The sequence below is a fragment of the Pleurodeles waltl genome, chromosome 1_2 (genome assembly GCF_031143425.1).
Source record: "Pleurodeles waltl isolate 20211129_DDA chromosome 1_2, aPleWal1.hap1.20221129, whole genome shotgun sequence".
Lineage (NCBI taxonomy): Eukaryota > Metazoa > Chordata > Amphibia > Caudata > Salamandridae > Pleurodeles > Pleurodeles waltl.
In genome coordinates, this window is record NC_090437.1 from 335,927,337 (window position 1) to 335,950,915 (window position 23,579).

At 45.0% G+C, this 23,579-nt stretch overlaps 1 protein-coding gene across 2 annotated transcripts in view; it reads right to left on the bottom strand.

The window, feature by feature from the left end:
- Positions 1 to 23,579, bottom strand: part of DENND4C (DENN domain containing 4C) — a 1,359,979-nt gene that overhangs the window by 555,108 nt on the left and 781,292 nt on the right. For both annotated transcript variants that reach the window (XM_069239287.1, XM_069239298.1), the window contains exon 19: positions 1,621 to 1,765. In XM_069239287.1, the coding sequence (XP_069095388.1) occupies positions 1,621 to 1,765 (145 nt within the window). The remainder of the gene's footprint in view (positions 1 to 1,620; positions 1,766 to 23,579) is intronic.

Sequence of the window (23,579 nt, forward strand, 5' to 3'; positions counted from 1 at the left end):
CAGGAGCCAGGTATTTTGTATGTGTGTGGAATAGTAAGCCTAACAACTTTTAAAAGTGGAAAGATTGGTTGACTAGCTATAGCTAGTTTGCACTCGATAACGGATAGTAAATTATATTGAGGCAGAATATACTGATGACCACTAATGAGGATTGTTATTTTGACGTTTCAGGGTTGATTGTTTACAAAACCTATGAATGGTCACGTGAAACGAAGGTCAATCTACACAGCAGAAAATAATCTTTTTCACGTGGCTAAGAATGAGGCAAGAACAAGATTGCCTCTGACTGAGTGCAGGAAAGTAACACAGGAACTGCCCAACAGGAGGATACTCTAAAAATATCTGTGCTTTACAAAAGCAGCAGAAAAACAAAACTACTTATAGGTAAGATCTCATGGTGCTTGGCACAAAAACAGTCACTTCGCAAGGCATATGATTGCACCTGGGTAAATCATTACAGAATTCTACAATTTGAAGTAGCCCACAGCCGGAGGGACCCTTCATCTAAAAGCATTTAGTCATTCTGACTCTTTCCTTTTCATATCCTTTGCACCATCTGAATGCTCACGCCATCTAGTGTAACTCTCTGCAAGTGTGGCGTTTCATAAACCATTCTCACTTAATAGTATACATTGATTTTGTTAGTTTGTTTAAACAAAATAGTCTAAATGCAAGAACCTTGAACGAGTTTGTTTTAATTTGTGATGGTGATAAAGCTTCAAATTACTCTTACACTTCCATTTATGAGATGAGAGATCTTCAAGAAGATATAATGTGGTAACTAAATTGAGAAAGGAAGAAGTGTCACCACTATCCATGCTGACTCGCAATGTATGAGGTGGAATAAGATTACTGGAGCGGTTTATCTATTAACGGTCACAATGGTTTAACTTTAGCTGGCCTTTCCTAAAATGGGAAAGTCCATCTTTCTCTGTTAATCCCCATAAAAATAGGAACTGAAGCAATGCAGAAATTATTTACTGTGGCTTATATTTGGAAAAGGATTTATTCTACTTTGCCATTACGTGGAATAAATCATATGTTCCACCAGAGGCTGACAAGCTATTAACTACATCGACCAAAGACCAGGCTGGTCACCTACAACACAGATTGCACACAAGGTTCCATACATAGTTACGACTGCAGCAATGCATGCAGTAACCACATATGCTGCTGCAGCCCACACCAAGCCAGTGGTACCTTGGCAGAAACAAAATAATACACTAATTCTTTACTGGCATAAGAGTATTAACCTTCCGCTTTGTCCTTTCCACATAAGTGTAAAGCATACACTGCCTCTCTTTCTCAGTCTCCCATGTAAATTAAACTACAGAAAAGCTTCTTTTTCACTGCCAGTGCAATGGGTAAATTGGTGCCTACTAGTGTAAAGAAACTCTTAGGACAGCCAGAATCAACCAATGAGCTTTCGTGCTCAGAGGACTTATGAACTGAATTGGTGTTAAGTGATGACTTGAGAGAGAAGGTGACTAGAAAAAGCTGCATTTTAATTACCTGTTTAAAGAAATGTTTGCAGGAGTTCGAGGAGGAAACCTTTATCAATCAAACTGCAAAGCACACGTAAGAACATTCTCAGGTGATTTTTAAAATTAATGTTATTACCCGACACAGAAGAAATCCCAGCATTGTGTATTTTTTTCTTTAGTGCCTGCCGGAACTGTGTTGTGCCCTGCACCACATTCCTGACTTTCATCCACAAAAAAGCACCACTGCGATTGCTGCTAGGCCATGGGCTGAGCAAAACGACCTGATGGGAAAATGTAAATGTAATCAAGTTATTATTTCATCAAGCCTCAGGCGCACTGCTGTTGAATTGCTGTGGCTTCTGAACAGTATTCACAAAGATAAGGTATGGGTGAGACTACATTTCATACTTCTAATCATTCACCAACTCACTCACCCGTCACTCAGTTCATTTCATGTTTAATCTGTGGATTGTCCTAAGTGTTAGGTTAATTTACCTGTTTGACTGCTGTACTCCAGTTGTCTACTATTCAGCAGAAGGTCTCTCTCCTTCAATGGTAAACCACAACAGTTTCATAGAAAAATGAATGTCACAAAAACAAATTCAAATTAACACCTTGCTTTAGTGAACCAGTTTCAGACTACAGTGTTCTTTCCCTGTGTTGCAAGACAAAAAAGTCGTCTTTGGTCTCATTGCTTTTATTTCCCCATTCCTTTAGGTATTGCCACACATGTACCTTTTCAAAGTGCATGCAGTGCTATGATGCCTTATAGCATATGAAGTTCTGTAGAACAATTTTATATAAACTGAGCCATGGGGGTGAGACATTCCATGGCCTCATTTCTTGTACTTTGTTTTTATGAACTGAAAATGCAATTAGGTTATTGTGAAAATGAGGGCTTTGCTGTCAAAGATTCACACACATTTCAAACAAAAGACATTCTGCACTTAACTCTTCAATCGACTTGCATCATTCTTGGTTCACCTTATATTAGTGATAAGGACCAAAGAAAAATGTACTTACCAATGGTAATAATATTTCTGATGGAAACTATGAGTTCCAACAGATTCCTCATCTGACGAATATAGGAGCAATACTGGATCCAGACACCATGTTCCTCTGCAGTAACTATGCACCAAGCACCTTCATCCATAACTTCACCAGCCCAGGATATGATAACACCAGGAAATATAAGGTGAAGACTGATGTGTTGGTGTCAGTCACTAATACTTTATTCATGCCCCATCAATGTGTGCGGAGAGGAACCGTGAGAGGATAAATGATAGCAGCAAACAAAATGCATACCCTGAGATCTTATTCATAACATACTAACTAAGAGAGGAGTAGGGAAGGTAGTGGGGAGTTGTTGGGAAGATACCGTATTCAACAAAAATATTGATCTGGAAGATGAGTATCTTTTTCTTCTGATGAACACTTTCCATAGATTCTACACTTAGTGAAGGAGTCCCAAAATACTCTCCTGGTGTGTTGGATATGACTATTTGTTTTTGATAATTTTACTTATAACACAGGTAGAGTTTTATGTTACAGTAAAACCATTTTGTGCACAAGAGGGCCTAAAAGACAGTTCTTTCTTTGCTAGCTTCAGCTTGCTAAACAAAGCACTTACACATTAAATGTGCTTGACAGCAACAAATCTTTCAGTTGCTTACAATAACAGGCTAGAGCACTTAGTAGTATGTGCTATTTGGGGAGCTACTTTATGGATGTAAAATGACCTAATATATGTATCAGAAGTACCAGCTACATGCAAGAAGCAGTAGCTTCTGTGTGGTTCCCAAGCAAGAACAAGGTCATTCTTTAACTCTTATAAGTAGAGGTGCAGAGCAGGCAAAGATCTTTATCACCACGGACAAAGGTAATAGCAGTAATAGATAACTGCGACTGGTGCAGGTCAAGACAAATGAACCGATTGCTAGAGTTATGCTTATGGACAAAGATCCAAATTTAGGCCCGGACTGTATACAGGTATGTGGGTGGGCTGACTCACCATATACCTACGGAAGTAGAATAGATGTAATCAGCTTTCAGAAATGTATGTATGGTTTAGACTAAATGTGTGATGAAATATAATTGATGTATACTTAACATTCAACGTTTTTAACTATTTTATTCATTAATTTATTGGTAGTTATGGTAGTCCTTACTCAAACGAACTGTAGAAGAATACTTGCATAACAAATAGCTTTTCATTATGAAACAGCAATACTTGTTTGTGTAATCATTGCAAAGTTTCAGATACTCGCCTGCAGATGAGAGATCTCAGACAGGTTAGTCTGGCTCCTAACATTCCTATCCATACAAGTGTAACTGAGCTGGGAGAGTGAGAGCCACCATTCAATTTTCCTTACCCCAGAAAAGAGCACAGCCCCCATTTTGGGGGTTAGGAAATCAACTAGTTGTGGCCACAATATTTTCGGTAAACACAACAGCCTGGGAGGTGATATTAAGTAGGGCTGAGTAACCAAAGAAAGAAGGCTACGTAGCCATGGCAGAAGCATGTAAGGAGGACCAGGTGGCTGCCTGGAAAATACCAGCCACCTGGATGCCTTTGGTGACAACAGTAGAAACATCTATAAGACTCGTTGTGTGGGCACCATTGACAGCTGATGGGTCTTTCTCGGTCAAGGTGGAGGAGATCTTTATGTAAAGTGTAATCCAATATGGAATCATATGCTCGAGTTTCATCTTACCCTTATTTACTCCAGGAAAGTCCACAAACACTTGATTGCCCACTCTGTCCTGGTGTGTAGTCAATGAAATAGGATACCAGACACTTGTAATGCAGTCTGTGTAGTCTATTCTCTGGGTGGGTATGAGCAAAGAAACATGGAAAACACAATTGACTGTCCCATGTGAAAAGTCACTAGCGATACATGATGGCATATAGTGCAGCAAAATACCCTATTGCATTACCCAATGACAAAACCTGCTGGTTAGGAGAGAATGCAAACCATAGACTGTCAGAATGCAATGATCGGCAAAGACCAAACTTTCAGCCTTGCACCATTCAACAAACTTATTCCAGTGGCCCAAATAAATAGCTTTTGAGGTGCATTTTCCTGGCAGGCTATTGGACCTAGCCCTTTTGCAGGGTCATCCCAAAACACTTTGCCTTCCTCCTATTTTTTCTGACCTTTGAGTGTTGGCTCTAGGACTCTGAGCACTTTATCACTGCTGATCATTGCTAAGGTGCAGGTGCTCTCCTTTCTAAAGTTGGTATGATTGGCGTCTAGTGGGCCTGCAGCGCTGCTTGCGCCACCCGCAGAAGTAGCCTTTTAAACCTGTCTCAGGCATGCTAGTGTAGGGCCTGCATGCACAGTTTCTGCCACAGGGACCTGGCATCTAAATTTACTTGCCAGGTCTGGAACTCCCCTTTTACTACATGTAAGTCACCCCAAAGGTAGGCCCTAGCTAGCCCCATGGGCAGGGTGCTGTGTATGTGAAAGGCAGGACATGGGTCTGGTTGTGTGGCCTGTCCTAGTAGTGACAGCCTATTTGGTTTCTCCTGCTGTGAGTGCTGCCTGGCTCATAGGATTGCACTGGAAATACCATGCCGTCTGTCTAGGGAGTATTGTGTGATCTTTGAGGGGTAGTGTAGGCATGTTTGGTATGGTTGTATTGGTAGTGAGAAATGCTGCTTACTGGTGTAGGTGGATTTTCTATTACCATTATAGAAATGCCATTTCCTGAAAGTGAGCATTTCTCTGTGCTTATGACTGGTGTTTTGTAGCTTGAATCAAATCCACATCTGGGCAGAGTGGCAGCTAGTCTTTGTGCATTCTTTTCAGACAGCCTGTACACAGGGGGGTGGAGGTGTCACAGAGGTGCATCTGAATATTGAATGGTCTTCTTGGGCTGAGAGAAGGAGTGGCGGGGCACACCTGCATTTGAAAAGCCTGTGCCCTGGCCTCACACAAAGGGCTTGCTTACCCCCAAGTGATGTATGGAGCCTGTGCTGGAGGAGAGAGGGGACACTCCTAGAACCAGTTAGGACTGTTTGGAACCTCTTCTCCTTCCCTTTTGTAAAAGTAGTGCCAAACTGAGTTTAAGCACGAGGTGTTTCCCCATGTTAGAGGGACACTAATGGACTACTGAAATGGTCACAGGATGCTGCTGGAGGGACTCAGAAGGAACCGCTTTTAACTGCTGCTGTTGTGCTGACCTGTGACCTGGTGAGTCACTAGGAGGAACTGCCACTGACTGCAACTCTTGTGCTGGCCTGCTTCTTTGAGCCCTACCACCCTGTGTCCTCCTTTGACTGTCTCCAGCGGTTGGGTGCTGAGGCCCCTGTTCCCTGCATCACAGCGCTAGAAAAGCACTTTATTCCCTGCTTCCCCAGTGTAAGGGAAGTGTGGTGGTTAACTGCTGCTGTTTGCTTACAGCGCAAGGCTAGCGCTACATCTGTCTGCTCCTTCTGGGTATCGAAACGCGTGGAAGAGCGCTTCTTCATGGCCCCTTTGAGGAAGGATCACTGCTGCGACCAATGCGGGTTGTCAGGAGCCAGCGCAAATAAAGTGCTCCGTAACTGGTGCCCTCAGGGCGAGGAATGATGAGAGAAGTGACCCCTGGGCAAAGGTAGACACTATAAACGCCTATTTTGGTGCGGTCACCACTGCGGCTCAGGACGGCTGACAGGAGAAGCTCGCGAACCAGGTCGAGTGTGGACATGCCTGGCCAGCAGAGGAGCGGCTTCCTGGAGGAAGGGAAACCTCAGAGGTCCCTCGCTCCCACCAGGCCTCCTCCTTGTTCTTGTGGCTTGCGGGCAGGCGGGAAAACTCATCGGAGGTCCCCCATTCCCTCTGGGTCCCCTCCTTATTCTTGCAGCTTATCGGTAGATGGGAAGCTTCATCAGAGGTCCCCAGTTACTGCTGGGCCCCCCTACTTGTTGTTTGCTGGCATATAGCAGGCTGGAATGGCAACCTGCGACAGAGATTCCCGGTCCTGCCAACGATAAACCTACTGGAGAGCAGGGGCAGGAATCAGAGCATTGGGGCTCCCACATTGGGGCACAGAGATCCATGTTTTGCTCAGCAGTCCTTTGTTCAGCAACTGGGGGAGTAGCGGATTTTACTTGTCGGTTTTGGCGAGTCTATGCCACATAAGAATGTTTCATTTAGTGGACATTCATGATGTTGTTGTGACATTTACACAATGTAGTTTATGATATGTGCAGTCATGATGTTGTTTGACCTTTCTGGTGACGTGTTTTCCTGACTACTCTTTATGTTGCAGAATAACCAGTCACCTGTGTGTTTTATGTGACTACTTCTGGCTTTTGCAGAGTAATGGTAACTGAGTAATGTTCTGACACCTGCTTGTGTAGCAGGGTATTACTGACATGTTGTTTGGTCTGATGATGTTGTGTACAATACAGTTTATTTTTATATAACTTGGTGTTGTGTTTCCTTTGTGGTGTATGTAGTGCGCCACATATGTTGTGTGTGTTGTGCAATAGCTTTACACATTGCCTCCAGGTTAGGCCTGGCTGCTCGTGCAAAGCTACCAAGGGGGTGAGCAAGGGGTATCCAGGGTGTGTAACCATCGCCCTGACTAGAGTGGGTGGGTTCTGCCTGGCTTAGGTGCATACCCTAGCCAACCAGATACCCCATTTCTAACATAGGCCAAATGATGCCAGCAAGGGGAATTAGTGAGAATGCATGAAGGCAGACTACGAGACCAGCCAAACCTGAAGGGATCCCACAGGGAGCCATCAACCGGAAGCATATAACAATACCGATAACACTTCCTGTTCAGGGCTAAGGTGAAAAGTTCCATGCATGTATATTCAAACCTGCAAAAGATCATCTTTGTCACTTCAGTTCGAATTCATGGTCGTCTGGAGAAAGGCGGCTGTAATGGGGATGCTTACAAGGTGGGCCACTACAGAGAACACATCCAGCTGAAGGGTTCACTGCTATAGGCATAAGGTTTCCCAACAGTGTGCAAGACCTCCAACAACCTTGTCTGTTCATGTAATAGATGGTGGTTGTGTTATTATGACAGGACCTTAATGTCACTCCCTGAGAGAAAAAGGGAGAAATGCTTTCAGCGTAAAGCAAACAGTCTGCAGCTCAAGCCTATTGATCTGCAAGCATTGCCCTGTTGTGGACTAAAGTTCTTGTGCCGTCATCTCATTGAAATGAGCATTCTAGACCAACATGCATGCATCCGGAACAACACTAATTTATGGCTTGTGGAGCACTGCAGTGGCAATTCATATTGAGTTTGGAAATGCACATTCACAAATGAACGTCTGCTAAAGCAATCTCGAAAATCTGCACAAGAGTTGAGAGGGTCCCATGATACTGGAGCCGCTGGCCCCTTAGGCACCTCTGAAGGATTCTCATTGGCCGTCTGGCAAGGTCAAATAACATGCATAAGGCTTACAGAACAGAGATCAGTGTATCATGTAGAAACATTTGAAACATAAAGGTATTATTTGACTCTGCAGTCTGTGTGGGAAAGAGGCGAGACCTCTGAGTACTGATGGTAAAGATTAAATAGAGCAGGAGTGTGATGGTGCGCTGAACAGATTCTGAACCCAGCGCACAAAACTCCACCTTCAAGGACCAATCGTTCAAGCACGGAAATACATAAACTCCTGACCTCCTGAGTGAAACCACCACCACAGTCAGCAATTTGGTGAAAACTCCAAGCAAGATCTGCAGCCCAAATGTAGAAACACAAACAGATTGTACCGAGACCGGATGGTGAATCATAGGTAACAACTGTGAGTAGAGATGATAGGTAGTTGAAAGGGAGTATTCAGGAATGCCAACCTATCTCCTGAAGTGAGAGCCGAGAGAACCTGGCTCAGGGACAGAATCTTCATCTAATCATGCCAAATGACAAGGCTCAAGAAATGAAGGTCCAGCACAGACCTCAGGCCTTCAACCTTCTTGGGAAACAAAAAATAAAAGCAGTAAATTATTATGATCCTTTCCTCCAAGGGCAGCACTTCTATCAGACATTTTGTCTAAAGTGTAAGAACTTCCACTTTTAAGATCGGCACGTGTACCAGACAGCATGCCCAGATGCAGTCAAGAAATGGGATGACAAGAAGAAATGGGTGCAGCTTTTGTGGGTAAGCTGACACACTCAGCAATATGACATTATGTTCACAACTGGTTAAGAAATGGGAAACCAAACTTCCCAAGATAGTCAAGTGGCATTGCGACAGCAGATCCAGTGGTCTATGTCAGACTGGAGGTTCTGCAATTGCAGGTGTTACTGTCCCTTGGATCCACCCATGGTCTAAAAAAGTTTAAATATTTTGATCTGAAAGAAGATTTAGATCTTTTATGGTGTCTGGATCAGCTGGGGTGGTTGCTGCTTACGTAGCAGTTGTGATATGAAGTAGGTCTAGAAGCAGCAGCAGTGCCTGTGGAACTGGTTTTTCACAGAGGTCAGGCCCAGCACATGCACCTTAGGTTAGTGCTGCTTCTAACCATTCTAGGGAGGAATCTGCCTTTTGCCTGAAGAGCCACTTATTATTCAAGGATATGTCCATTAAAGTTGCCTGGACATCTCCTGAATGCGCTCCTTAGGATTCTCCGACGTGACAATGCAGGGTAACATGCATGGCCAGGAAAATTGTTGCAGTGTTCCCAGAACCCAGGCCACACTTCAAGATTTGTTTCAAGGCATCAGGCCATCGTTCAAAATGTCCTGGAAAAGCTTCTTTGTCCTTTTTTAGAGGCCGACTGCCATCAGCTGTTCAAACTCACCATAAGGCACGGACTTAATGGCACAGGAGGAATGTGGTGGTGTCGTGCATAAAGCCAAACTGCCTGGTGAGAAGACCTTCCTGCAAAGAGAGCAATACCTTCAGACTCATGGTCTGTGGGAGCCATACTAAAAGTGCTTGAACTCAGTTTGGCAGGCGAGGCCTGAATCACTAAACTCTCAGGTGAAGTGAGTGATGCCCAAAAAGGGTTTCTCTCAGGCAGTCAGGCTCTAACAGCACCTCTCTAAATGGAAGCAGTGATTCTGAAAAAGCGGAAGACTGCTGCAGTTTTTCGATCACTGTAATGTACTTTGTTTCAGCAGTGAGTAAAATCAATTCTATCACTGATTTTCATAACAAATGGAACGAACACACTTCTGGATGAGAGTTAGAGGGGTACAGAATTACCTTTAAAGGCTACCTGTATTATAAGTAAGATGCCGGAGGTCATCTCCCACTTATAGTCAACTGTGCACCCACGATCTCTAAAGAAATGCAAGGCCATTGGAATCCAAGCAAAAAAAAATTGTCCACCCGGCCAAACTATGTTACGAAAGAGATGCACGGCCAAAGGGATATCATCAAAACGTGCAACCCTTTTTTTTTTTGCCACTCGGATAAGGATGACTGTCTTAAAGAGTGGATGGAGTGCTTAAGTCTGCTCACAAGAAACCACCTTAGTCATCAATACCAATGTTGCAGAAGGCGAAGAGGCCGTCAACATAGTATGCAAGGCTTCCTCAGAAGCAGCGGCCAGACCAGAGCCTATGGAGTTGGCATATAGTTCAGAGCCACCAAATTCACAATTTTGGGGAAATGACCCACAGGGTAGCACGGCAGTATTGAAAGGCCTCAACTTGAGAAATGTCCGAAGATGGAGTTGGAAACTCCTATTCAATATTTTCCAGAATTTGCAGTGACTCCAACAAAGAAGAATAGACTGGCATTAGGAAATGGTGCATCTCTGAACAGTTACAGGAGCATTTCTTTGAAGAAGAAGACTTACTCATCCATTGTGTGTGTGATTTGTGGAGAGATCTCTTAGGGAGGATCATCCCCGAATCTGGAGACTTAGCAGAAGGGGAAACGGACAGCTATTTGTTGTCACTGCATGACTTAGCCAAAAAAAACTTAGGTTCCTGTTGCCCTGTGGGTTGAGGATTCACTGAAGAGCAAGAGTTGCAGACCATTTATGCAGGTCATCCATACAAGTGCTATGTGCCTACAATAAGGAAATCCTTTGAAGACATCTGCAACAGGGTGTAAAGCCCAAAACCTTAGGGGACACTTAATTACTGGCAATAGTGGAGGAACTTCATCGGTGAAACACCCCAAAAAATGTCAGACCCATGTTGATGGGGCTTGAAAGAAAAACAAACTCGAGTAGAAGTGCTGGTGCCCTGTATGATAGTGCGGTCACATTCTGGGTGGGCTAAGCTGTGGATGCTGCTGCATGACATCACCTGGCAAAGCTCGAGAACTATTGCTGGGAAAAAAAAAACAACGTTTCTAGATTCAGTCTTGCATCGGGAGGATATTAATTTGGAGAATAATCTGCAGGAATAATTATCGAGCACAACCATAATTTCTGAATGTATGTTGGAACAACGCATGCTGGAACAATGCATGCCTGAACAGTGAGGTCGGAACAACGACCGCGTTGTTACCACTAATGCCTTTACCACGAATGCCTTAACAACGATTTTTCTTTGTAAAGGCATTCCTGGTAGAGGCATTAGTGAGAGGCATGCATGCTTCCAGCATGCGTCCCCCCTGGCCACCTACCCCTAAAAATTACCACGACCCCCCCGCCCCCTCAAACCACGCCAACCCCCCCGCCCTTGCCCCTAAAATTACCCCAACCCCCACCTCGTCCCTAAAATTACCGCAACCCCAACCCTGTCCCTAAAACAACCCAAACCCCCATCCCTGAAATCTAAAGTACCCGAACCCCCACCCCTTAAACCTAAAACCACCCCGCCCCTAAAACTACCCAGAGCCTCCCACCCCTAAAATCTAAACCCCCTAACCCCCCCATCCTGCCCCTAAAATTACCCGACCCCCCCAACCCACCCCTATAACCTAAAACCGCCCCAACCTCCACCCCACACCTAAAACCTAAACTACACCAACCCCCACCCCTAAAACCTAAAACCACCCCCACCACCGCCCCTAAAACTGCCCCGAACCCCCCACCCCGCCACTAAAACTTTCCCAACACCCCATCCGTCCCCAAAAAATTACCGCAACCCTAAAACTAAAAATACCCCTCCCCCAAACCTAAACCACCCGACCACCCACCCTCGCCCCTAAAACTAAAAATACCCCTCCCCCTAAACCGCCCTGACGCCCCCTCCCCTAAAGCTAAAACCCCAACCCCCCAAAACGAAAACTCCCCGACCCCACACCCCCAAAACTAAAAATATCCCTCCCTCCCCCCTAAACCGGCCGACGCCCCTCCCCAAAACTAAAACACCAACCCCCCACCCACCCCTAAAACTAAAAATACCTGACCCCCCACCCCCGCCCCTAAAACTAAAACCCCAAAAAGCCCCACCCCGCCCCACTTATCTCACTCATCGCGTCGGCCCCCTCAGCCGACTCCCTTGTTCTGTGCCTTAACCACGCATGTGCGTTGTTCAGCACATGCTGGGTTAAGGCACAAAACAACGAAGTAGTGGTTAACGAAAGCGCTGTTCCACTTTTGTTGTCCACGACTTCGTTGTTACGGAGTCGTGGTTCAGGGCGTTTCCCCCTACCTTTTGCAAAGCTCTTGCTGGTGGATATTCTACCGAACCTCAGATTACTCAGTTTTTGAATTTCTCCGAGGTGTCAGACTGCTCCTGCGTGCCATTAGGTGGCGCCATCGTATTCCACAAAGACCATATCCAGCCTCTGGAAGTGACAGCGGAGATCCTTCCCTGCATACCAACATATTACAAAGCAATCTGTATTCTTAGATAAATACAGTCAGTAACAGGTTGACAGTATGCAGAATCTAGCATAGAACAATATTAACACACACAATAAAGAACGTACCAAATTAATGATGCACTCCAATACAATAAAAGGTTCAGGTGGAAACATATGAACGCACACAAAAAACACATTACAACTGGTGACTTACACAGAGAGGGCTGGTCAAGTTAAGGTACAAAGGCTGAGAGGGCAGGCAAATAACATTTAATAGTGCTCAAGGCAGGGCTTTGCTGGGCCAAAGACATAACAAACAGAAGTAAATTGGCGAACGACTCAACTGTCCTCACAGAATCCAAGAACTTTGCCCAGTGGAGAGAATATATCAACCCTGTCAATGGTTGGTCCTTGTGAAGGTAATGTTGAATTTCTTCTCTTGGTTCCAATAAATAGCCTGACACTCTTCTCATTAGTTCCTTGTCTCTGAATGATATAATAACAAAAAAGCAGGAGCTCAAGAGAACTGCAGGATGGAGAAAAACTTCAGGTTCCACAGGAAAAATACGAGAGCAGAAACATCCTCTGGAAGGTCAGGTAAGTGGCCCACGGTAGAAAACTGAACAGCAGACACAACAAGAAGAAGCAGCTCCAGAAGAATCCAGAGGGAGCAAATGACTTGGAGCAACGATGTGAAACATTGAATCACATCCCAGAGCAGCTTCAGTATGACGAGTTCAAAAAAACGGGAGGACTTATCACATGAAGTAATCACAACCATTTTGAAGGTTTCATAGAACTACTAAGCTAATATGGCTCTAACCTAGTCAGCGAAACATGACAAGGAACACAGGGTTAGAGACCAGATCAGCAGCGTTCAGGCAGAACTGCTGGCGGCCAAGATGCCATAATCCAGTTTGCGTCCTGTAGAAGCAAGCCCATAATCAGCATATTCACTCGTAGACAAGCAGTACGCATCCCTCATCCTCAGTCAGGAAATAGGATGTATGATCACAGCAGAAACCGCCCTGTCAACTGCACGAATCAACAATTCCTAAGCATTATGCCAGATCCGACTCAGGATTGCTCAGTCCTTTGCTGATCAGCAATGCTGAGACACCCAAAGCAGATACGGACTGGTAAACCAGAGAACTCTGACTAGAGTGTAGTAAATGGTAATGCACCTGACATTTCTTGAAAGACTTGGTGAATGGGCGGCAGTACCCAAGATGACATCCATCCCCTCTGCAGGTAAATCAAAAGCACTCCACTGTTCATGCTTAATCTTTATGCTTTGAAGTGCGGATGTGGAGATTCAGATGAAGCGCAGTCTGGTGCTAACAGAATGCATGGCGGTTGGGCTTGTCAGACTTTCCTCAGACCTCACTCTGAAGATCAATTCAAACACTCTTGAGGAAGGAACTCCAGGATGCAAAAGGCAGGTCTGCTAGGGCACTCAGCAGTGGGGAAAAGATCTAACCAAAACACTCCCCAGTGGGCAAAGATGTCTTGAGCAACAGTGATACTTGTGGTTGGACAGATAATGCCTGCTGAGCTCATCTGATCTAAGGCTGAGGGGACCCAGAAGATGAGTGACCATCAGGCATGTACCCTGAAGGTTCAGCCACCATCAGAGTTTCAGCACTTCTTAGGACAGTTCCAGTGACTCCACATGATCACCCTGTTTGTTGCAGTGCCATATAGAAGTTGTACTGTCTGTCAGGACCTGGACAGGTTTGCCTGTCATCGACAGCAAGAAGCTCTTGAGGGTCAGCTAAAACGCATGTATCTCTAAGAGTTTATTGTGGTGCTTCTGCTCCACTGGAGACCGAAGATTAATGATATTCTCCTCATCCAGGAGAAACCCCAAACCCAGAGACTGTGCATCCGTGACCACTTTCAGCTCCTGGAGGAGCAAAGAAAGGAAATGTTACTTATCCTGTAAGAATCTGTGCAGAGTGTGGTGTTGTAGAGTCACATGCTTTGCATACTCCTGCCACCTACTGTTGTGTCTTGACATTACAGGTTGTTTTCCTTCAAAAATGTTTCTTGTCATAAGATGTAAAGTGATGTGTATGGGTCGACATAGATGAGATAGGGAGAAACAAGAGGTTTGATGTGAATGGAATGTAAGATAGTATGATGAATAAAACCACACAGACTGCAATTGCCAGGGATTCGTTCTATTTGGACTGTTACGTTACATGAAGGCATTTTTCACTGTATCCAATGTGTTACCAATATGAATAACACCGTTGATGTATATGTACAAAACTGTAAGCATGCACAATAGATGTTATGTTGTCTTCCATCCAGTGGGAGTTAGGGTATAGTGAGCAATAGAGTAAATGTGTATATGTGTTGCCTTGCATAGACTGTAAACCAGTATCTTCCAAGCTGTGATTAGAAGGTAGTTATGGGAGATGTTTTAAACAGTGTTCGTAATACTGTTTGATCAACCACAGCCTGTAGTTATATCCAAACTATGTTAAGGGAAGGTGTGTGGTGTTGATCTTGTTACTGCTTTATGTAGGTCAGCTATGGAAATGTTACCTAAAACCTAACTGTGGCTCCCGGAGGTACAGTAAATATTTATTTAGCTTTTATGTAGCAGGTTTGACTACATTTTACAATTCATTAAAGCACATCTGCTTTTGAAATAGATTGCCTTTTTTGTGGCATTACATATGCCACAAATAATTAATCAGTTTTCCCAAATGCTATTGTTCTATGAATGCAGCACATACGCACTCTTAACGACCAGTGTATTCAGTGCTCTGTAACTGTTTCTAGTTTTGGGAAGAAAACTGGAAACTAAGTACCGATTTAAGGGCAATGGCGAGATCACTTTTGGTTAAAAAATAATGGGCTTAGTTCTCGATAACACTCCATCTTTATGAACCTGTATAAAGGTGTTTGAATAGTGAAGGCATGAAGCTCACAAAATCTTCATAAAGAGGTGATAGCTATTAAGAAGGCAACTTTCCATGTTAAGAATTAAAATTCCCCAAGTGCAAAGGTTCAAACGGTGGGTCCATTAGTCCTGTGTATACTATATTTAAGTTCCACTGTGTGGCTGCAAATGTTATATGTAGTATTGTTCGTATGAAAAGAAGGGTGGGTTAGACCCCATGTCAGCCTCTAGTACAACATCCAAAACACAAAGTGATTTGGTAACCTGTCTGGGAGCATTTGGACCTTTTTAAATGCTTCTCTGAAGTCTCCCTACTACCACTTTCCTACTCTAAATCTCATAGGGCTCCTAGGGATACATTTAAAAGCCCTGATGAATGCCAAGACCTAGTTAAACTTTCCAAGGGCAGAAACATGTTGGCACCTCAGAAGTACGTAAGGGGCGTAGCACCCACCAACATCGTCTGATCATATTCTATAGTATTTTTAAGCATCCCGAGGGTACCACCTAATACACAATACTTTGTAGTTTACTCCAAGGTATTTTTAATAGCATCAACTGGATCCCAGAATATCTATCCAGAAAAAAATATTTTTTTAAGAACTCCCTCAAGACAGTCAAACTTGAGGTTGAGTCTGCCATGGGAGTACCATCTTACCAGGGTGGGACAAGGTGGCCTATGATGAAGCATGTCACATTATGCAAGTGAACCCACCTACTTCAATTCTCGGAATTGCCAGGATTTAGCCAGGCATGTGACAAGTATAAGCTGATGTTTTCTTTTTTATATCTTTATTGTATTTATGCATGATCTAACATCAAACTGGTGCTTAAACCTTCAGTCTGAACAGTGCATTCAACACGAGAGGGTAGCAGGGCAGCACAAACATCTTCACACACAGGTGTATTACATGTCTCCAGGTATAAGCCGGTACTTATACTTCTTTAAGCAGTGTCAGCAGCATCAAGTACACTGCATAGGTTTGCATTTGAGATGATCTTCTCTTCCACTACCAGTTCTTCATCCTGCTTTCTATGTGTCAGCCAGATGCTGTATGAGTGTTTCCATCTCTTCACAATGAAATCTGTCATACCTTAACCATAATGCAACTGAACTGGTGTTACGCAGGTGAGTTGATGCACCATCAGCGTCTATAAGCTTGCTCTCCTTTTCCAGATGTTATGCCATTAATTGTGTTTGACCAATGACTGTTTCTCCACTGCACATATTAGTTGTTCAATGTTCACCAGTAGCACATTACATGTTGTATTGAGTTTAGCTGCCTATTGGCTGTAACATGGCATTAGACATTATATTCTGTATTCAGTTTAGCTGCCTATTGGCTTTAACATGGCATTAGACATTAGATTTTGTATTTAGGTTAACTGCCTATTGGCTTTATCGTGGAGTTCGACATTGCAGTTGAGACATTGCAGATGAGCTGTGTTTTTCCACATGATAGACCAAGCTGTGTTTTTCGTACTGTGTTCACACCGGACCGTAGCGTGATAAGAGAGCGTATATTTTGTGTTTTCCTCTCTATATAGCCTGGGAACGAGAGAGGTTTGGAGACTTGGCTACTCTCCAACTCCTGTTCTGTTCCCACTATGTACAGTAGCCAGCATGGTTTGACTAAGGGGCCTGTTAGCAGGCTTTTTAACATGTCCCTGGGAAGCAGCAAGGGGGAATTTTCAAGGACTTCAGTCAGGAGCCGACGTCAGCTGCCTGACCTCCCGTTTGGGTGGAAAATCTTTCTTGCAGTTGAACAGGAGTCATCAACTTGCAGGCATGAGAAAGATGATGAGCAGTGATAGGCCCTACAGTGATGAATTTTGACTTTTATTCTTTGCTTTGAAGTTAGGCTATAATATAATCACATGTATTTGCTGTGTACCTTGCAATTGAGAATCACTTTGATATATTTTGCTTTCATTGCTGCGACTACTTTTAAACATGTGCTTCCAACCTACTAATCTCGTCTCTCAAGAACCTCGTGGTGAAGTAATAATAATAAATGTCTTCTTTAAACTAAGAAGTGCATTCCAGAGAAGTTTTGTCAGCTCGGTCATAAGATAAAGAAAGCAAAACACCAGGTGTGAAGCATCCCAGGTTGTTTGTGTAGATGCCCTCTTCCTGGCTGTATGAACCACCAGAGAGTCTGGTGGAACTGGACACTTTATGTAAATGGTGTCCTTAGGGCAAGCATTATACTTTTATTCGTGGGGCAAAAACACTGGCTCCAATAAGATCTTTAAAATGATCAGGAACAGATTTCATTATCCCTTTCAACACTGGTAGAAACTATGCTAAATTTTTGAGAGGCTCTCTACAAGGAAACCACCTTCCTCTTCCACAATGTGCACAGAAACACTGCGTTGACGCAACATTCCCAGAATTAAGGCATGGTATACTGTTTTATCGTCAGGGTGAGATGGTTTTACTGGATAAGGCTCAATATTTGCACCTTCTCAATGGTCGTCATTTGCACAGATTACCTGATTTTAAGAGTCTATTTCTCCCCATATGGACCACATGATTCAGTTAAGATGTGAATATTCCCTCCGGCGACTGTGATGGGGGCATGGGAGGGAGTGATTAAATTGCCCTTGGTGGTGGTCTTTGTGCTGGTGCAATGGTGCAACCAGTGGTGCAGACTTCTGCATGGTTGGTGTATGTGCATGTTGGGAATGGGCTGAATGCTCTTCATGTCTTATGTCCAGGGGGTGGGACTGCATCATACTTTAGTTCTTCTTCATGTGTTAGCTCACTCTTCTTAGAAATGGGAGGAAGCATGGACACTGGTGATCTATGCAGGGGCTTTGTAAGAACTTTCCCCGTCTCCAGATGAATAAAAACACTTTTTTTTCAAGCGTCAAGCTCTTCAATCAGTCTTTCTGAGATTGGTGTCTCCGAAGTCTCCAAGACAGTAGACGAAATGTCCTTCAATTTCACTTCCAGCTTCAAACCGCCTTATTTGAACTTTGAAGTCTTTGAGTTGATGTCAGTGATGTTTTAATGACTAGAATGGGTCTTTTGGCCCCATGTGGAATTTTGAAGGTGCCCGGGGATGCACTTCGGCTCCAATGTTTTGCCTCAGTTTTGGCAGGGCCCGAGGCACAGTAGGCCTACAAGCCTTCTTTTGTTTTTTCTTGGATGGAAACAAGAATCCTAGAACGGTGCTCCTCATCAACATACTATTATTTTCAGTGCATTTTGTCCCACAGCCTTGTATCAGTACTCACTAACCTCAGAATCTTCAGCGTAGGTGCTGCTGACTTCCTCACCTCCAAATGCTTGTGCTCCTCATCAGAGGCTTTCGATTAGAGTATTTTCGGGACCTATTGATTTCCTGAAGTCTTCTGGCTTCTAATGGTCCAGCAGTTCTCCTGGAAGCCAAGAGGGTCTGGTTGTTTGAAAATATCCTTATTATCAGTCCTTCCTGGATGCTTCATAATCTAATTTACCCAGTATCTTTCTTTTCTGTACCAAATTGTTTTACACATGAAATCTTGACAACAGGTGCACTCTTACTTCTGATGGCTTGGAAGGAGGGAGAGGTCACAAACCTCGTGCTAGTCATAAAAGGGAAAGTTCAAATTACAACGTGGGCAGAAGCGAAAGGAAGTCTGTTCTATCTGCCCACATTCTCTGAGGCCTTGATGATTTTAATCTTTTTTCTATTAACTTTCGTTCAAGAGGTCAAAATATGGCCTCTATCCATTATCGTTTCTTTGGAAGCGAAGCAGGGCCGGACAACAACACTCAGAAAAGCCGCAGTATAAAAGTTGTTGTATTTCACGTCTGAACCACATGGTGGCAAAAAAGCAATGTACGGGTCGCACTGTAGTGGATCTACATTGTAGACCAAAGAAGGAATCACTCCTCCTCGTAAATCAGAACTTCTTCGAAGAAATACAACCTACAATGTCTAGACCCAACACTAGCAGAAGTAAGCAAAGCATGTGTATCTACAGCAAGATAATGCTACAAACTCAATGTTCTGGATAGGATACTGGCATCCTTCAGCCAGAACTAAAGGTTGGGGCACCAATTAAGAGAAATTGATAGTGTCAGAAAAGAACAAGTTACTTACCTTCGGTAACGCCTTTTCTGGTGGATACACTAGCTACCTGTGGATTCCTCACCTAATGAATTCTCCCAATGCACCAGCATTTGACAGAAATTTTCTTCCCAGCTCTGCATGTCGACTAGGACGTCACTATTGCCCGACTCCCAAGCGACTCCGTCTGACGTCATCGTGGCAATAAGAGGACCTCGCCGGCGTGCTGATGTCAGTTTTCACCATTTTTTACATGCCTTTGAGGCGAACAGGTGTTGACCTGACATAACACACTTGACATGACTACATCAATCAAATATAATACGCAACATTTAATCAAATAAAAACAGCAAAATATACAAATATAAACATCTATATATCACATATATATGTACATATATATACATATACAATCAATACATTCACCCTAGGAAATCTTGGTATGACCAACCAGGCAACGGGGAGGCAGGTGGGACCGTGAGGAATCCGAAGGTAAGTAATTTGTTCTTCTGATGGATACAACTACCTGTGGATTCCTCACCTAATGAATAGAGTCCCAAAGCAGTACCGCACTCAGTGGCGGGTGCATGAATGGTCACACCAAGAAATCTTGCAGCACGGACTGTGCAAAATGGCCATCCCTCCTAACCTCAAGAGTCCAAGCAATAATGCTTTGCAAAAGTATGGAGGGAAACCCAAGTCGCGGCCTTACAAATTTAATCCACAGGAACATCTCTAGCCAAGGCCGAAGAGGCTGACTTAGCCCTGGTGGAATGGGCTCTAATTCCAACAGTAGGAACCTTCTTTGCTAAGGAATAACATACTTTTATGCAAAGAATGACCCACCTGGACAGTGTTCTTTTGTGGACAGCCTTGCCTTTCCTCTTCCCTATGTATTCAATGAAGTGCTGATCGTCCACCCGGAACTCTCTCGTTCTCTTGATGTAGAAACTTAAAGATCTCCTCGGGTCAAGCCGATGCAGTCTCTCCTCCTCGTTTGATAGATGGGGAGGAGGGTAGAAAGACAAGAGCATTGTAGATTGTCCCAAATGGAAGGGTGTAACATCCTTTGGTAGGAAAGCCGGCCTGGTCCTTAGCACCACCTTGTCCGCATGAAAAGAAGTGAAAGGGGGTTTAACGCTAAGCGCTTGAAGTTCACTCACACGCCTAGCCAACGTGATGGCAATGAGAAAAACAGTCTTTAATACCAAAAACCTTAACGGACATGAATGTAAAGGTTCAAACGGCGAACCCATCAGGAATGTAAGAACTAAATTCAAAACCCACTGAGGCATAATAAACGGAGTGGGGGGAAACCTATTGGTAAGACTCTTTAAGAACCTTATAACTATAGAGGACTTAAATAAAGAGGGTTGATTTGGAAGGCACAGAAAGGCCAACAGATAGCCCTTAACACTCGCAACTGCACAACCCCTCTGCGCCAAGGACAACGCAAACAATAAAATGTCTGACAAATGGGCCTGCAAAGGATCAATTTGCTTCTCTCCACACCAAGCAACAAATTTTGCCCATCTGCCAGCATAGATAGATTTGGTGGAGTGTCGCCTGGCTGATAAAATAATGTCCACCACTTCTGGCGGGAGAGAAAAGGAACTCAGATTGCCCCGTTCAATCTCCAGGCATGAAGGTGCAAGCTCTGGAGGTAGGGGTGTAGAACCCACGACTGCGAGAGGAGGTCTGCCCTGTGAGGGAGACGGAGCAGAGGGCATAGTGAGAGTTGGAGGTCTGTGTACCACACCCTTCTTGGCCAATCCGGAGCTATTAAGATGACTTGGGCTCGGTCTTGGCGAATCTTCCTCAGAACCTGAGGAATTAAGGGTATGGGAGGAAACGTGGAAAGCAACTGGCCGTACCAGGACATCTGAAACGCGCCCCCCCAACGCTCCTTGCACCGGACACTCGAGGCTGCAGAACGACGGACAGTGTGTGTTCTCCCGAGTGGCAAAGAGGTCTACCTGAGGGAATCCCCACATCCCGAAGATGTGAAGGACCAGGTCTGGATGGAGACGCCACTCGTGATCGACCGAGAAGTGCCGACTGAGACTGTCCGCACGCACGTTCAGAACTCCGGCCAGATGGTTTGCTACTACGCAAATCTGATGGTCCTGTGCCCAGGACCAGCGCCACAGAGCCTCTCTGCAAAGAAGGTACGACCCTACTCCTTCCTGCTTGTTGATGTACTACATCGCTGTAGTGTTGTCCGTCAGGACCTGAACTGACTGACCGCAAAGGGAAGGGAGGAAGGCCTTGAGAGCCAAATGTATCGGCCGCAATTCTAACAGATTGATATGAAACATCTGTTCCACTGGAGACCAATGACCTTTGACCTCCAGGTCCCCCAGATGAGCTCCCCACCCTAAAGTGGAGGCATCCGTTATAACGTGGCCACTGGTGTTGGTAGCGAAAACGGCCTTCCTTCGGAAAGGTTGCTGTCTGAGGCCCACCATCGTAGATCCACTGCAGTGTCTCTGGAGACCGTTATCGACTCCTCGAGATCCCCTTTGTGTTGAAACCACTGCCTGCGGAGGCACCACTGAAGAGCCCTCATGTGCCAGTGTGCATGAGTGACCAACAGAATGCATGAAGCGAACAGACCGAGCAGATGAAGGACCTTGAGGACTGGAACAACCGCTCCACTTTGAAACATTAGAATCAACGCCTGAATGTCCTGAATCCGCGGAGGTGGAGGAAAGGCCCGATTCAATGTTGTGTCCAGTACTGCCCCTATTAACAGGAGGCACTGAGAGGGCTCCAGGAAAGATTTGGGAACGTTTACAGAAAACCCCAGATCGAACAACAACTGGGTTGTCATCTGCAGGTGATGCAGCACGAGCTCCGGAGACTTGGCTTTGATCAATCAATCGTCCAGGTAAGGGAATACCGATATTCCCTTCCTCCTGAGATTCGCTGCAACCACCGCCATCACCTTCATGAAGACTCGAGGTGCTAAATTAAGACCAAAAGGAAGGACCGCAAACTGGTAGTGTTGCGACCCTACCACAAACAGGAGACACTTCCTGTGCAACGTCAGAATAGGGATATGAAAGTAAGCATCCTGTAAGTCTACAGACACCATCCAATCTTCTTTGTTCCACGCCAAAAGCACCTGCGCTAAAGTCAGCATTTTGAATTTCTCCTGTTTGAGGAACCAATTCAAAACACTCTTGTCCAGGACCAGCCTCAAACGACCATCCTTCTTGGGGATCAGGAAATATCTTGAGTAACAACCCTGACCCCTTTCCTGCTCTGGAACCAACTCCACTGCACCTTTTGATAAAAGGAATAGAACTTCCTTCTGCAACAACAGGAGATGGTCTTCTGTGCAAAAGGATGGACGGGGAGGGAAGGGAGGAGGGAAAAATCCCAAAAAGGAAGGGCATAACCTTCCCCACAATATTGAGGACCCAGGAGTCCAATGTGATCAACTCACACATGCGGAGAAAATTAAATAACCTTCCCCCTACAGGAGAAGCATGGGATGCAATGGATGGAGGATTAAGGATGCTTTCCCTGTTGCAACCCCCGGAGGAAGAGGCAGGGTGCTGCTGGGTGGCTCCTCTCTTTCTAACCCTACTCCGCCCTCTACAGAACCTATAGGGAAGGCTAGACGGTTGTTGGTCTGCTGGTAGGGGTCTCCCCCGAAATGAAGTTCCTCTTCCAAACCCCCTTCTAAAAGACCTGAACCGGGTGGTCGTAGAAGCCTGCAGGCCTAGGGACTTACCAGTAGCCCTGCTCTCCTTAAAGCGGTCTAAGGCGGAGTCAGCTTTGGAACCAAACAACTTGTCCCCATCAAACGGCAAGTCCAACAGGGTCGTCTGTACATCTGTTGAAAATCCAGAAGACCTCAACCATTCATGTCTCCTGGTGACCATAGATGTGCCCATTGCCCTGGCCACTGAGTCCGACGTATCCAGCCCCGACTGAATAACCTGAGTCGCTGCCGCTTGCGCATCAGACAGGAGACCCTGCATTTCCTGAGACAAATCAGGTAGCACAGCCTGGGCCTCGTCCATCAGGGCATGACTATACCTGCCCAAAACACATGTGGCATTTGCAGACTTAAGGGCCATACTGCTTCATCCTTTTCAACTCCCTGTCCGATGGAGCCCCAGGGAAGGAATCAGGAGCCGAATGTGAGGAGCACGAGGCCTGAACCACCAGTCTTCTCCAGAGTCGGAGGCAGAGAGAGGAATCCTGGGCCCCCAGGAGCCACTCTATATCTTCTCGCCACCGATCTGCTCACAGCAGTCGAAGATACAGGCTTCCTCCATACTTACAGGATTGGTTCTGTAAGAGCCTCATTGAACGGAAGGAGTGGTTCCGCAGCAGCCGAAGCAGGATGCTAGACTTCCGTCAGAATGTAAGTCTTCTCCTCAGCTGCCAGTAGCAGAAGGTCCAGAAAGTCCGCCGCCTTCCTTATCACCGTATGGAACGAG